This window comes from Urocampus carinirostris, chromosome 2, assembly GCF_059441175.1.
Source record: "Urocampus carinirostris isolate Australia breed hairy pipefish chromosome 2, RoL_Ucar_1.0, whole genome shotgun sequence".
Classification (NCBI taxonomy): Eukaryota; Metazoa; Chordata; class Actinopteri; order Syngnathiformes; family Syngnathidae; genus Urocampus; species Urocampus carinirostris.
Window position 1 is genome coordinate 17,542,528 of NC_142350.1, and position 16,018 is coordinate 17,558,545.

Consider the following 16,018-nt stretch of genomic DNA (forward strand, 5'->3'; position numbering starts at 1 on the left):
GGATGGAATGGTGGGGCCTCAAGTCAGACCATATTATAACCAATGGGATAGATGGTTAGTACGTTAGGGTTAGAGGTTAGGTTTAAGGTTTGGGATTAGGGTTCAGTGTTATGCCTTAGAGTTTTAGGGTAAGGGTTTAGGCAGGGGTCTTAGACCATTTTCCGACCAAGAGCTACTTTTTGCTACTAGTTAGCGCAAGGGCACCTGGTTTGACATGAATTTCTAAAATAACAACAATTCATGTTACTGCTAAGTTGTGACTGTGCCATTGCTTATTGGAAGAAGGGTTAAATAGACGAAGTCAACCACTAAATAAAAATGTTTACTAGAAAATCACAATGAACCAGCACTAGTGACCTAGTTTCAGAAGGGCACTTCAGCAGTCCTTAAGGGGCACCACATTGGAGACTTCTGTTTTACAGTTAAATTAGGGTTTAAGAATAGGGGGTTAGGGGTTAGTGTTAGCAGTGCATCATTGGAGCTAGTGCTAGCAGTGCAATATTATAAACCGGGGTGGGTTTCCATGATGACACACAGCCTGCCCGGCCTTGCTTGACTGCACGCCACTCGCGTTATGCAATGCCCCAGAAGTTGGCTTCGCCTATTCATTCCCTTTACAATCCCCCAAAACATTGACTTTCTGTGATCAGCAGTGCATGTTTTTTCGATCAATAGTAACATGTCTTTTAAACAAAGTATGTTTGAATATTTTTAATGGTGAAATACGATCCGTGGAGGAATTTGCATTACTTCATGAAGTTCTTCCGCAAATAATACACTCTTAATACTAAATCCAGGACCTCGGTGACATATATATCAACCCAAAAATGAAAAGCAGTAAATTTCGCTCACCTATTGGCCTTACTGCCTCCCTCCGCTGTCCCGTTATAACCTAAGCAAACCCATTGCACTGAAAGCGGATACACAGCGCGACAGCATGCTGTAGGGAAATTGCATGCAGCTTTGCAGCTCACATGAAAAATTCATATCTTGTGTACAGTTTCTTGCAGGGTGGAGGGAAAAGGAAGGACGCCTCAGTTGGAAAAACCGTGGAATGAGACTCAGATGTGATTCTTACCTGTTAGGAACGGAGAGAACCGCCGCCCACAAAATGCAGGTGAGGCCGAAAAGCTCAGTCACATACTGTTTATAATAAGAAACTTACTTCCATCAAAACTTTGAGGTAACTTGGGGATTTCTTATTGTGTTCAATGAAATGAAATGAAATGATCTGCATTTATATAGCGCTTTTCAAGTCAATGACTTCCCAAAGCTTTACAATGTGCTGCACATTTCCCAATAGCGGCCTTGTATTGCAGCCATGTAAGACGCTAACCTGCTTATTGGGGGTATTAGGGGTTCAGTGTCTTACCCAAGGACACTTCGACATGTAACACGGACGAGCTGGGATTCGAACTGGGATCCCTTGATCCCAAGACGGGCGCTCTACCTCCTGAGCTACTGCCGCCCCAACTTGCAAAGCATTACTTCAATAATTACATGCTCTAAAACCTAACTGGTAAGTTAGATTCCATCATCCATCCACCTTCTCCACCACTAATCCTCACTAGGGTTGCAGGGGTGCTGGAGCCCATCCTAGCTGACTTCAGGGAGTGGGCAGGGGACACCCTGAGATAGTTGTAGATTCCAACAATTTCTTTAAAAAATAGTTCAGTTTAAAAGTTATTGTAATATTGCAAAGTGTCACTGCAAATAGTCATAATTGCTTCCGTTTTCCAGTTGTATCATTATTTTAGTTTTAATTGTTACACCATGACTTTAATCAAATTCATCATTTAGTGTCACCTTATGATAATCCATGTATTCAAATGTAATGATTTGCTTTTTCACGACATCTTAATGTGTCCATTCATTTATTTGTCTGTGGTCTCGGGGGCATCAACCTTTTTGACCCAAATAGCCATCAAATGAAAAGTATTCAAAAGCAGATTATATTTCAGTGTGACATTAGATGATTTGAAAAAATCCATGAAATAATACTCCCCTAACAATGCCACAGCCTATGTCCTATATCAATATAAATATACCACTTCAAATTGGTCTCCCTACCGCAGTTACTTAAGTGTTTTGAGGCTTATTTTGACTGTAAATTTTCTCCAAACGAATGGTTTCAAAACAAGGTTCAAACAAAGTTCTTTAATAATAAATCTACTTTCAGTGCAGATGACGCTGGGAAAAGGATAAGAGCCCTTGCGCTGAGTTTCGCTCCGCCCATTTCCTGACGCTCACCCAAATTGCTCTACATTATTTGCTAGAGCTGTTGAGTAAAACGTGTTTTGGGGTTAATGTTTGTGATGAGGCTTTTCATCAAAAAGTTTCTCAACAGTCAAAATAGATTGTTCAATGAGCTTCCATCTAAAATATTATTTAGCGATTCACAGCTACGATGGGGTCTGTTGGTGTGACACCTTGACTGTAAACTGTAGTTACAGTGTTCTAAGTGGTGATCTGCAGGATTTAGTCCAGACAAAGGACTGATGTGGCACTGGTATATTGAGGAACTTTCCACTTAGCTTGGCCTTTGATGCTAGGTCCTTAGCTTGGCCTTAGATACTAGGTCCTTAGCTTGGCCTTTTGATTTTTGCATTCCGGAGATGGAATAAGAGCTTGCTCTGTCCACTCCACGCATCGGCCCGGTATTGCAGTACCTCCGGGAACGGTGCATTCGCAATGATCGCAACAAGGCTTTAGGGATAGGACCTTAGCTTGGCCTTTTGGCTGAGAGTAAGTGTCCCAGCTCCTAGGCTTTGTAGCATATAATGAACTGACCGATAACGGATAATGGATAATGAATAACGAAGATAGATCAATAACCCTTAAAAACCCCAAAACCCCCTCCACTGTCTTAAGTGTTGTTTTTGTCAAAGCCTAAATTTTTTAGCCCCGACACGATTGGCAACTTCTTTGAAAGGGGCTCTTGGAACCATAACACCCCTCTTCTGTACGTACACGCCCAAGATATTCAGTTTAATTCATGTTACCTTTTTTTTTTTGGTTGATAAAACGTAAATGTTCAAGCCCAGCAGTTGTACTCATCACGTCTCACAAATTAGCAAGGAGAAACATGTCTGTGCTCGTCCAAAGGACCAGTTAGTTTGTCAGTATTTGCCTAGTTTGAAAAGTATTTGATTAGAGTTTATTACTAATTGTTTGCTTTTAAAATAGCATCAGTCATCTATAAAAATCTGTACATATCTATCCATCCATTATCTGCAGCGCTTATCCTCAGTAGGGTCACTCGGGTGCTGGAGCCCATCCCACCTATCCCCGGGCAGTGGGCAGGGGACACAGAGACGGATAATTCACTCGCTCATTCATACCTAGGAACAATTAGGACCGGCAAATTCACCTGACATGCATGGCTTTGGACTGTGGGAGGAAACTGGAGTGCCCAGAGGAAACCCATGCAGGCACGGAGAGAACATGCAAACCCCGCAGAGGGAGGCTGTGGTACCTGGACTTGAACCCTGAACCTCTGGACTGCAGGGCTGCAAGCCAACCCCCTTTCCGTCGTGCCATATATATATATATACATATATATATATATATATATATATATATATATATATATATATATATACAGTAATCCCTCGGTTATTGTGGTTAATGGGGACCAAAACCACTGGCGAAAAGTGAAAATTCGTGAAGTAGCGACGCCCCTTCAAAAATGCTTAGGGAAAAAAAAAAAAAAAACATTATGTATATATATATATATATATATATATATATATATATATATATATATACATATATATATATATATATATATATATATATATATATATATATATATAATTTTATTTTTTATTTTTTTAGACCCGCGAAGCTCTGAACCCGCAAACGTGGAACCGCAAAGTAGCGAGGTCCGACTATCTATATATAAATAATAGTTTATAGTTTATATTAATAGTTTATATTTCTATCTCTTTAGAATTACCAGTATATTATTTGTATTACTTAATTATATATTTATATTATATTGTTTCTGGATTCTTAGAACACATAAGAATCCACAACCTCAAAATAAGCCAAATTGTTTAGCTGATCAATGCAATACAGCACGTGCACAATTTATATATTAAGTTTTATATTTTTGGTTGTGAAGCACGACTTGATCTAATCATCTCAGAATAGCAAAGGAAAAAAAAAAAAGAGAGGAACAATCAAAACAAGACAGTAGCCAATTTCACCCAGAGATCAGACAACACAATTGTTTCAATACTATTTTTTTCATTAAAAGTTTCAAACCATATGAGAGGACATTTAAGTAAGCCATAGAAAATACAAAATAGAAAACAAAAAATAAGTGAAATGCAATGTTAACACGGAGGACGTGTGCAGGCTGTCGATTAGGGACTGGAACCTGAATAAGAGGATGGCACATATTTTTTCGAGGTTTTTTTCTTTTGTGCACAACTGACGATCTGAACAAAAAAAAAAAAACAGTTACAAAAGAAAGACACAAAAGAAAAACAGGAGACAAAACTGACAAATTAAATATTTAAATGTACCATTGGCTGGGCGAGGGAATTACATGAACGCAAAATGGCTTGGGGTCAGGAAAGTGCCAAGGGTGGGGCCAAAACACCCTCCCCTCCATTCGCCTCACTATAAAAGAGCTTGATGGTGCCGTAAGTCTTTAATATTCTCCCCACTGAAAATCTTTATTTTTTTGTACTCAGCAATAAACTTTTTCTCAGAAATACATTTTTTGTAGTGTCTCAGTTCCCTTAAAAACGTTCTCCGGTCACAGACGTGTTTCTTTTCTGTCTTTTTAATTTTTTTTTTATTTTTTTTATAATAGTCTCTGTGAAAATATAGATTAGAACAGTTTTTCTTCATGTCTGTCCACTGCAGCAGTAGACAAAGTGAGCTCGAAATCCAACAGAGCAAGGTTTTTTGTTTTTCTTTTCAAGTGTTTATTGAAATTCCTTCTTAAGTTGGACGTCTTGATCACACTTCAGTCTGGAAGTCCCCCTCGGATGAGTCCGGGGTGTTGGCTGAGGACGAGTCCCAGTTCTTATTGTGAAGTTCCACGCGGTCTTTCTGCTCCCCTGGAATGATGGTCAACTCAGGGGTCATGGTCTTAAAACTGTCCCACAAACTTCTGTCCTCGGGGGTCGACTTCTCCTAATGGGGAGATAAGACGGGTAGAGAGGATTTCAACGTTTTGACGCTGTATTGTACAGGACGTGAACATGAACAGGAAATGACCCCTATTTATTTGTGTGCAACGCATGCTTTTTACCCTATAAAACTCAAAGTTTGGGTGCGCTTTAGAATAGAATAGAATAAAATACCATCAATGTCATTACACAGAGTTTCAATGGAATTCAAAGCTGCCTCATACAGTGCACATTTAGGCATATAATTTAAAAAAAACATGACATTATACACGAGTTTTTACCGAATTTGTGCAATGATCAGTCCAAAAATATCACTGACCAAAATATTGGATACAACGGGAATTCTATCTATCTACCTTGGTCATATCCCTCAAGAGGGGTGACCGACAGCAAGACAAACACATACAATAACAAAGAAAATAAAAAGGGAAAAAATAGCAAAAAAACACACACAAAAATGTTTGGACCATGGCCAACCCAATTGCCCAAACACCCAAACAAGTTAGGCACCTCGGCACCTAAGCTGGTCATGCTTTCGTCTCTCCAGATGAAATAGGACACCAGAAAGCAGCAATAAACGGGAATAAAATCGTGAAATATTTTTTTTTTTGCACAAGTAGCCTCAAATTACAATATACTGCTTCCACTACCCCCACCACACAAATGTATGAGAGTGGTTGCTATGGGTGTCAATTAGGGCAACACCCAAACCGGGGAGCAGGTGTAAACTTCCTTTCTAACTACCTCTCAGGTTTGTTTGGGTGCCGTGAGGGAAAAACGCTTCTCAGGGCACGTGCTAAAAATGGTCACCCTTTTTTTTTTTTTTTTTTTTTTTTCGACCTTCCTCCGTTTTTGATTTTGTCAAATGTTTCCAGTCTATGCACTGCTTATGTAGCTCCCTTGGGCAGTATTTAGTGTGAAAGGCTAACTAATGCTGCCAGAAGTCGCCTTGCGGACGAAAAATAAATAAGATCCGCCATTTTGTTGACTCTAGTTTGGTCTCGCCGGTAAATGCTGAGATTCTGGTCGGAGCGAGTCCATGGTACTCCGTGATTGTTACCGGCATTCTTCCGCCCAGTAAAGGGATTATTTTTCCCGGCCTGAGACTTTCACGGGTGCTTTTTTTTTTTCTATGTTTCACTGGCACATCTCCGTGGACCCGTTTCCACCTGCCTGAAGAAGAAAATGACTGAGGCATCCTGATTGATTAGGTGAACAGAGTATACATTTAAAGTTTGCAAGGAATATTGATCTGGTTTGAAAAAATTGTTACCCAAAAGTTTACCCGACAAAAGTTTAAGCAAACTGTTATGGTTACTTTTGTTTATGTGCTTCTTAATATCCCAAGTGTGGTATCTTTCTCTCTATATATCTCAAATCTATTATGTAGTCCCAAATGTTATGTTTTGTTCAATTTTCTTCTGTTGATTTGTAATAAACAAAAGTCCATGAATAATTGAGTGTGTGTGTGTGTGCGCCTTGATTAAAATATACAGACACTTGCTGCGTCAAGTAAATCACGATTACATTTTGCATGTAGCCGCACTTTCGATCAGGGGTCTCAAAAATGGTGCCGCTTCAGGAAAGCTAAGATGCATGCGGGATTGTTGTGAAAATAGCTCACCAGTGCGGGGTCATTGTGATTTTCTTGTAAAAAAGATAAACTGAGTGGTTAACTGAGTCTATTTAACCTTACTTCCAATACACATCCAATAATTGACCTGGTAATAACATAGTAACACCATTGCAATAACATGACGTTGTTTCTTTAGAAATGCATATAAATCTGGGTGCCTTTTGAGCTAATTAGTAACAAGTAGCTCTCAGCTTGAAAAAGTTTGGAGACCCCTGCTTTAGTTTATTAGAATCATCCTGAGGTTTATCCTGACAACATATATTAACAAAAATAAATACAATGCTCTAGGGCTCAAAACGGGGAGACATGTTGAATTCAAGACTTAATCCAAACATTTACTTCGCCTCTACACATTATTTGTCGATTGAATATTGATTAAAATGATTTATAGACCACCTAACTATGCCACAGAATAAATATAATACCATTACAAGTCAGATGGACACGTTACAATCCCCGTGGAGAGAATCATGTTTTACAAAATCCATTTTAATTCAAAGCAATTTTTATCCGTGTTGTTTTAAGCCGCGTCGATGTTCAAAAGTACCCGACAAGGCTGGAGCGGAAACGTTTAGTTGATCAAATGTTTTTTTTTTTTTTTCAGCTTCAAACCATCTGTTTAGTAACATTGACTTGGAAGAGAAAATGAAGCGGGCAGCTCTCCAGGCGCTTTTGAGACTGGAGGACCGAAAAGTCCCGGTTGCGTGAGCTACAAATAGTTTTTTTGTAATTTAAATTCAGCGATGACCTGGATTTGTAAATACGGGGCTTTTTAATCAACTGCTTATAACGGTAAGATGAAATGCTTTGTGTAAATATTACTATCAACCCCAAACTACCATAAAGGGACTGTGTGTATTGTTTTACGAGTAAATTGCGCTATATTGAGTAGTTCAACCGAACAAAAGTGCTAAAAAGGAAGATTACAAACTAAGGGGACTCAAAGTAACCAAAACGCATCCTTTTGCTTCTCATTTTTACTGCCCAGCCCTTTTGAGGTTGTTGCGTACACGTAGCAGCAGGATGGCAGACAACTCTGTCAGTTCCTTCTAGTAGAGGCTCATTAGGAAATGGGAATAATTAAGGATCTACAACATAATGTGAGGAATAATAAAAAAAAAAAAAAAAATCTAGGTTATTTTTCACGTTTTTCAGTACCCTGGACAGTGGTGGTAGACTTATTTGCAGCTGTGTCTCACAAATACATTGTTCAAATCATCCATTGTGATTTTTGTGATTTTTCTTTTTAGTTTATCTATCTAACAGTGAACATAATAATAATAATAATAATAATAATTTCCTTGTATTGTCATAGCCCCTTTACGATTTCTAACCCCCCCCCACTTAAATATTTAAATATACACAAACAAGCATGACAAGGGAAACAACTTTTGAAGAATCTGACTTTGAAGGATAAATTGTAAATTTTATGTTGGTATTATGTTTATAGTTTACGTTGTCAATACATTATTTTAATCATGGCCGCAAATATTCAACAACATTTGTCTCTTAAAGTCCTTAGAGCTGATAAAAAGTAACAAAAAAGTGTATCCAAATATAGGATATATATGTAATATAGTATACTTATAATTTGTTTGAAATAAATAGGGTAGCTTGGGTTTTTTATAGCAGTTTTGGGTGATTGGCTTAAGTGGGAGTATATATGGTAATTTGTAACGAGACAGTTGTAGTTACTTGACTTGACTCATAACACACTACTTTTTGTTGTCTATAGTCTAGAGGGTAACTGAATGACTTTTTAAATGAAGGAACTAGTAACTAATTATTTTTATGTAAAAATAATGTAAATTATTTCTATTATAAGTAAAACCCACATTCAATAACAACATACTTGAATGTTCTGGCTGAAATGCAGCAAGTTGCCACTTAAAAAGGGTCCACTCTTTGCTTGGCTTCAAAGTCGTTCAATCACACAAACAGCAGGACGCGGAATTGTTAACCGACATCATCGTTCCCGTATTTACCGATGTTGCGGCAAAACCTGCGTGGCTTCCTTCTCCCACCATTCGGTTACACTTCACACCAACTAATCACGGCACGAAAGCCTCCAGGCTGTTTCTGTGATCGCTGCGTGTGGTCCTCACAAACGGCCCCCGCACATGTAAAATACATGTTGGGGATTAACTATAGGCCGAATTAAAGGTAACATTATGCACCAGATAACAGGCATTATTCAAATGTCACTGTTGTTTTTGTGGAGATGATGATTTATGGATCCGTGCAGTAAAGACTTGGGGGAATATTTGCTCAAAGGTGGATGTTTTTTTTTCTGGACATTTAGAAAACACATTTGATGATTGGAAAATAAAACATTTTCAGGCTGTATTTACAGGTTGACAACATTGAAATTGTTTTGGAGATTTCATTACAGTTTGGTTCATGTATTAGTTTTGACTCAATAAATATACTTAGGAAAAGTAAAGCGGTGCGATGAAAAGGTATTTTCCCTTTTTCAGAGTTCTGTGTTTTTCGGACATGTATTACTCACAAAGGTTCTATATAATCAATTTTAAGATCACACAGAAACAATGCTAGGAAGTACAAAATGCAGTTTTGAAACATTGACTCTGCTTATTAAGGCACAAAAAAGTCAAAACCTATTTGGCCCTATGTGAAAAAGTAATTGCCCATGAATGTAATACCATAAGCGAGTTGAGGCACCATTGGCAGTGATTACAGAATCAAATGTTTACAAAAATTGGTATTGTCTTTTTAACAACGTGGAGAACTACTGGCACACTGATATTTGAAAACTTTTTGAAATATGCCATATTGGAGGGTTTTCTGTCATTAAATGGTCACGTAAGGTCACACCTCAGCATCTCAATTGGATTTATATCCGAAGTTTGACTCAGACACTCCAGAACCTTCATTTATATATATATATATATATATATATATATATATATATATATATATATATATATATATATTTTTATTTTTTTTTTTTTTTTTTTTTTTTTTTTTTTTTGACTCATTCATTACGGATCCTTGTCCTGCTGCAGGATCCAAAAGCACTTGATTTGAGGGCATAAACTGATTGCCAGACATTGTCCCTCAGGATTTTCTGATGAACTCCACTTATCCTCAGTAGGGTCACAGGGGTGCTGGTACCCATTCCAGCTATCTTCGGGCAGTGGGCAGGGGACACCCTGAACTGGTTGCCAGCCAGTTGCAGGGCAAACAGGCACAGACAACACACTCGCTCATTCACACCTAGGGACAATTTGGAACGGCCAACTAACCTGAAATACATGTTTTGGGAATGTGGGAGGAAACCGGAGTGCCCGGAGGAAACCCACACAAGCACGGGGAAAACATGCAAACTCTACACAGTAAGGTTCAATCTCATGACCTCAGAACTGTGCCGCGGACGCGCTAACCACTCAGCCGCCCTGCTGCCCAATAAGAAAGACACTGGCCAAAAATGGCATCCTTGGGTTAGTTCCCAGGCAAAAACCACTAGTGTCGCGAAAAAACACAGTCGTCTCACGTTTGCGAAAAAGCATCTTGATTATATTTGCGACTTTTGAAGAAACAATCAGTGGACTGATGAGGCAAAAATTTAACATTTTGGAAAGTGTGCAGCCCATTACACCTGGCAAGATCTGAAAAATGCTGTGCACACATGACCACCATCAAACTTCAAGAAACCTAAGCTGGTACAACACTTTTGCAAGGCACTATATGCAAAAGGAAAATCAATATATATACAATTTTATTTTAGCATTAAATATTATAGGAATCGTGAATGATATTATTGCTGGCACAAAATGTTCAATTCAATAATCTTTATATATATATATATATATATATATATATATATATATATATATATATATATATATATATATATATATATATATATATATATATATAAGTTAGCGCGTCCGCGGCACAGTTCTGAGGTCATGAGATCGAACCTTCTGTGTGCAGTTTGCATGTTCTCCCCGTGCTTGCGTGGGTTTCCTCCGGGCACTCCGGTTTCCTACCACATTCCAAAAACATGCAAGTCAAGTTAATTGGCCGAAACGTTCACGCAAGTCTTTGTATTCTGTATTTGTATTTCTGCTTATTAGCACTTGTTTCAAAGTGCACAGTACAGTGAGATATAGTGGTCAAATAATCCTTTTAGGGAACATGAACATGTCAAAAGTTTATTTCCGAATACAGGGATCAGAATGGAGATTTTCATTTTCAGCTGAAATAGCCAGGGTCCAGGGGCCCGGTGGGGGGCTCAGCCAACAGCATTTATCTTATTTGCTATGTGAAAATTGCACTAGAATGAATTAAATCCAACAAAACAGAAACCATGTATTTTATATATATATATATATATATATATATATATATATATATATATATATATATAAAAAAATAAAAAAATAATAATATATTGACATTAAAAGCATTTGTATTATTGAACATGATCATGATGATACAAAATAATTTATTTTAATCATGTTTATAACAAATTTTAAATTTTGTTTATCCTGTTCTAAATATTGTATAAACACAAAAGATAAAATCATTTCATAAATAAACAGCTCAGGAGGTAGAGCGATCGTTTTAGGATTAAGGGATCCCAGTTCGAATCCCGGCTTGTCCGTGTTACATGCCGAAGTGTCCTTGGGTAAGACACTTAACCCGCAATACCCCCAATAAGCAGGTTAGCGCCTTACATGGCGGCACAGATCACGGCCGCTATTGGGAAATATGAAGCACAATGTAAAGCGCTTTGGGAAGTCATTGACTTGAAAAGCGCTATATAAATGCAGATCATTTCATTTCATTTCATAAATACCTCAGATTGGGATTTTCTGTCACACAGGGGAACCAGTGGTTGACTGCTGCTAGTATTTGAAGTGGAAGGATTTGGAACGGCCAATAATGTTGAACCGGTGGTGTTACTGTTAGTTTCACTGCCAATTTTAAATGCGGATCCGAGTGCATAATTTAATCGCCGGCAAGCTATTTTTGCTTTGTGCTTGTTCATTTTAGCATGATCAATCAGTGCCACACAACCTCGCGTACCATAATTGATCAGATCGACACAGTATAGACACTTTGCTTTCCCTGGAACATCACACTTTGCGATGAACTGGCTCAAAGTTTCTGTAACTTCCTCGATCTTTGCGCCGATTTTAACGTTTACTGTGACAGTCTTCTCCAGCCATGACCACTTAAATTTATTCTTGATTCCTTTATCAATCTCGGAGACAAAAGCCTCGTCTTCTTTTCTTAGTATTTTCATATTTACTTTTTTAAACACTCATTTCACCGTTTGAAAAGACCGAAAGGAGCGCCATGTTTGAGAAAGCCAATGCTCTGAACAAAAGCTCCGCTGATTGGTTATCAGCGAACCTATCGACCAATGGTAGGAGTCGATCTATTTGTTAGCTAAACCACGTTGTGTGTTATAGTTCTAATGCGCTGCGCTTCTTTTTGCCGATTTTTCTCGCGATCTCTAACTGCTAACTTGGGGTGATGAAACAGTCACGTATCATACCTCACCCCCCAAAATATTTTCTCATCGAATTTAGACGATTTACGGGAATGACCTTTGGGGTTCAAAAACAGCGGAAATCCGCGGATCCGCGGAAAATTCTGATCCCTGCGTATAAAATGGTATAGGAGTTGATACACAGTCATAGAAAAGGACAATATGTTCAGGGGTAGTGTTAAAAGTTTATTCTTTTAGTGTTACATTAACACTATTACTGTGTACCTTAAAATACTGGACTGTCTCAGAAAATTAGAATATCGTGATAAAGTTCTTTATTTTCTGTAATGCAATTAAAAAAACAAAAATGTCATACATTCTGCATTCATTACACATCAACTGAACTATTTCAAGCCTTTTATTATTTAATATTGCTGAATTTGGCTTACAGCTTAAGAAAACTCAAAAATCCTATCTCAAAATATTAGAATATCATGGAAAAGTATACAAGTAGGCTATTCAACTAATCACCTGAATCATCTAAATAACTCGAAACACCTTGCAAGGGTTTCCTGAGCCTTAAAAACACTCAGCTTGGTTCAGTAAACTAAATGGGGAAGACTGCTGTCCAGAGGACCATCATTGATACCCTCCATCAGGAGGGTAAGACACAAAAATAAATTTCTCAAAGAGCAGGCTGTTCACAGAGTGCAATTTCAAAGCATATCCACAAAAAGTCTGTTGGAAGGGAAAAATGTGGCCGGAAACGCTGCACAACCAAGAGAGATGACCGCAGCCTTAACACAATTGTGAAGAAGAGCCGCTTCCAGGATTTGGGGGAGCTTCAAAGACAGTGGGCTGAAGCTGGAGTACGGGTATCAAAAGCCACAGTTCACAGATGTGTCCGGGAAATGGGCTACAATAGCTGTATTCCCATGGTCAAGCCACTTCTGAACTCAAGACAACGGAAGAAGCGTCTGACTTGGGCTATGGAGAAGAAGCACTGGACAGTTGCAGAGTGGTCCAAAGTCCTCTTTTCAGACGAAAGCAAGTTTTGCATTTCATTTGGAAGTCAAGGCGCCAGAGTCTGGAGAAATGCTGGAGAGGAGCAAAATCCAAGTTGCTTGAAATCCAGTGTGAAGTTCCCACAGTCAGCAATGGTTTGGGGAGCCGTGTCAGCTGCTGGTGTTGGTCCACTGTGTTTCATCAAGTCCAGAGTAAATGCAACTGTGTACCAAGAGATCTTAGAGCACTACATGCTTCCATCTGCTGAAAAGCTCTATGGAGATGAGGATTTCATCTTCCAGCATGATCTGGCACCTGCCCACAGTGCCAAAACCACCAGTAACTGGTGCACTGACCATGGCCTCACTGTCCTTGATTGGCCTGCTAATTCCCCTGACCTAAACCCCATCGAGAACTTGTGGGGTATAATTAGGAAGAAGATGAAAGACACCAGACCTACAAATGCAAATGAGCTGAAGGCCGCTATCGAAGCATCCTGGGCATCAATAACACCTCAGCAATGCCACAGGCTGATTGCCTCCATGCCACGCCGGATTGATGCAGTAATCCGTGCAAAAGGATTCCCAACCAAGTACTGAGTGCATCAATGGACATTTTCAAATGTTTGATTTAGTTTTGCTGTTATAAAATTATTTTTTTACTTGGTCTGAGGAAGTATTCTAATATTTTGAGATAGGATTTTTGAGTTTTCTTAAGCTGTAAGCCAAAATCAGCAATATTAAAATAATAAAAGGCTTGAAATAGTTCAGTTGATGTGTAATGAATCCAGAATGTATGACATTTTTGTTTTTTTAATTGCAATACAGAAAATAAAGAACTTTATCACAATATTCTAATTTTCTGAGACAGTCCAGTAAATACTGTGAGGTCAATGCTCAGAGGTTGAACTTTTAACACTGCCTCAGTGAACATATAGTCCTAATCTACAAGTGTTGAATTGAAATTGGTAATTTCATTGTATAAGTGAAGGCCTGGAATGTCTTTTTTGCTTAGTTTTTTTTCTTTAATGTATCATCCATTGCAAGAAAACAAAAATATATGAGAAAGAAAAAAAATCGCAAATGAGGTCTGCGTCACTTAAAATGTGAACACTATATTTTTTAACGACAGCGCCAGAGCAACCATAAGGTCGAATATAGTGTCAGATTGCAGCACAGACGTGATAAATTGTGTTTTTGTATTGTAGGCATGAAAGGAAGCTTCAGCGACCTGGCATTGATGTTGATGACAGGTAAACAAAGGTGTATCATTTTTGATAACTTCCACTGCTGCTCAATTCGGATGTTTTTGAGGACTCGATTTGAGGGCAAAATGGTAGAAATATAGTGAGTAGGCTGTAAATATTGAATAAAGTCCATTGAAAACTCCCATTATACTCCTGTTATGTCATACACGATTCATGCTATCAAAATAATTGACTCATTTTTCTTCTTGAAAGGCGTCATAAACCACCTGCACCTGAACACCACCAAGACCAGGGAGATGGTGGTGGACTTCAGGAGAACCAGATCTCACCCGGTTCCTGTAACCATCAAAGGAGAATGTGTAGAATTTGTCCAGACCTACAAATACCTGGGTGTGCAGCTGGACAACAAACTGGACTGGACTGCCAACACAGAAGCTCTATGTAGGAAAGGGCAAAGCCGACTTTACTTCCTCAGAAGGCTGGCCTCCTTCAAAATCTGCAAAAAGCCCCTGAAAATATTCTATGAGACAGTTGTGGCAAGCGCCCTCTTCTATGCGACAGCGTGTTGGGGAGGCAGCGTCAAGAAGAAGGATGCCTCTCGTCTCAATAAACTGGCAAGGAAAGCGAGCTCTGTTGTGGGCAAAGAGCTGGACAGCCTAACAACAGTAGCTGAGAGACAGGCACTGGAAAAGCTGCGGTCAATCATGGACAATCTATTGCATCCACTACACAGCATTATCTCCAGACAGAAGAGCAGTTTCAGCGACAGACTGCTGTCACTGTCTTGTACTACGGACAGACTGAAGAGATCTTTTCTTCCTCATGCCATGAGGCTCTTTAATTCTACACGGCAAATAAAAGCCCACAGTAAACCACACCACCTACATTGCATATTACCAAATCTTATTGCAATATGTATTCTGTGTAGCACTATTTAGTTATTCTATATAACACGCTACAGTGGGCATTTGCACGTCACACTGGGTATTTGTATATTGTATTCTTTTTGCTTTATTATTGTATTGTTCTCAGCTCAGGGATGCTGCTGGAAATGTGAATTTCCCTTCGGGGATGAATAAAGTATCTATCTATCTGAATGTTTTCAGAAGTCATCATGGTGTTTTGTGCTTAGAGCATATGCATGTGGAAAAGAGCAGCACGCCGTTTTCCCCGCTCCCGACACCAGAAAAAATAAATAAAATAAAAGTCACACCGTATTTAAAGCCACAGTTTGTATAATGTGGGCAGAATTTACAGTAGACATCATTACGGGTACAATAAATACATAAATTGAAATGTATGTAATTTTTAGAGAATTACTCATAGATTACAACATGATATGTTCCTTCATGTGACAGGTATCAAACAGAAAGTTACCAGCTGATAGTAATTCCGCTTCACACATCCCCCCCCATATTAGCTCAGTCCATATGCTTTTGCATCATGTGAACATTCTGTATGGCAATTACAAAGACACGGACATATTTACTACTGCACCAAAAGTGAAGGGAAGTAAGAGGTGTGTCACAAAAAATGTTACCCGCATAATTCTAGACAAA

The 16,018-nt window shown here is 38.7% G+C and overlaps 1 protein-coding gene and 1 pseudogene across 24 annotated transcripts in view; one reads left to right on the top strand and one right to left on the bottom strand.

The window, feature by feature from the left end:
- The first annotated feature begins 2,530 nt into the window (after positions 1 to 2,530).
- Positions 2,531 to 2,691, top strand: LOC148371214 (U2 spliceosomal RNA; annotated as a pseudogene).
- Positions 2,692 to 4,231: 1,540 nt separating this feature from the next.
- The window catches only part of adgrb2 (adhesion G protein-coupled receptor B2), a 264,320-nt gene continuing 252,533 nt past the window's right edge, over positions 4,232 to 16,018 (bottom strand). For 14 of the 24 annotated variants that reach the window (XM_088329155.1, XM_088329165.1, XM_088329151.1 and 11 more), the window contains one exon: positions 4,232 to 4,445. In XM_088329155.1, coding sequence (XP_088185281.1) covers positions 4,285 to 4,445 — 161 coding nt within the window. In that variant the 3' untranslated portion in view covers positions 4,232 to 4,284. Of the gene's footprint in view, positions 5,152 to 16,018 lie in introns of all 24 variants that reach the window. The other 10 variants (XM_088329166.1, XM_088329174.1, XM_088329158.1 and 7 more) reach the window with 3 other exon arrangements.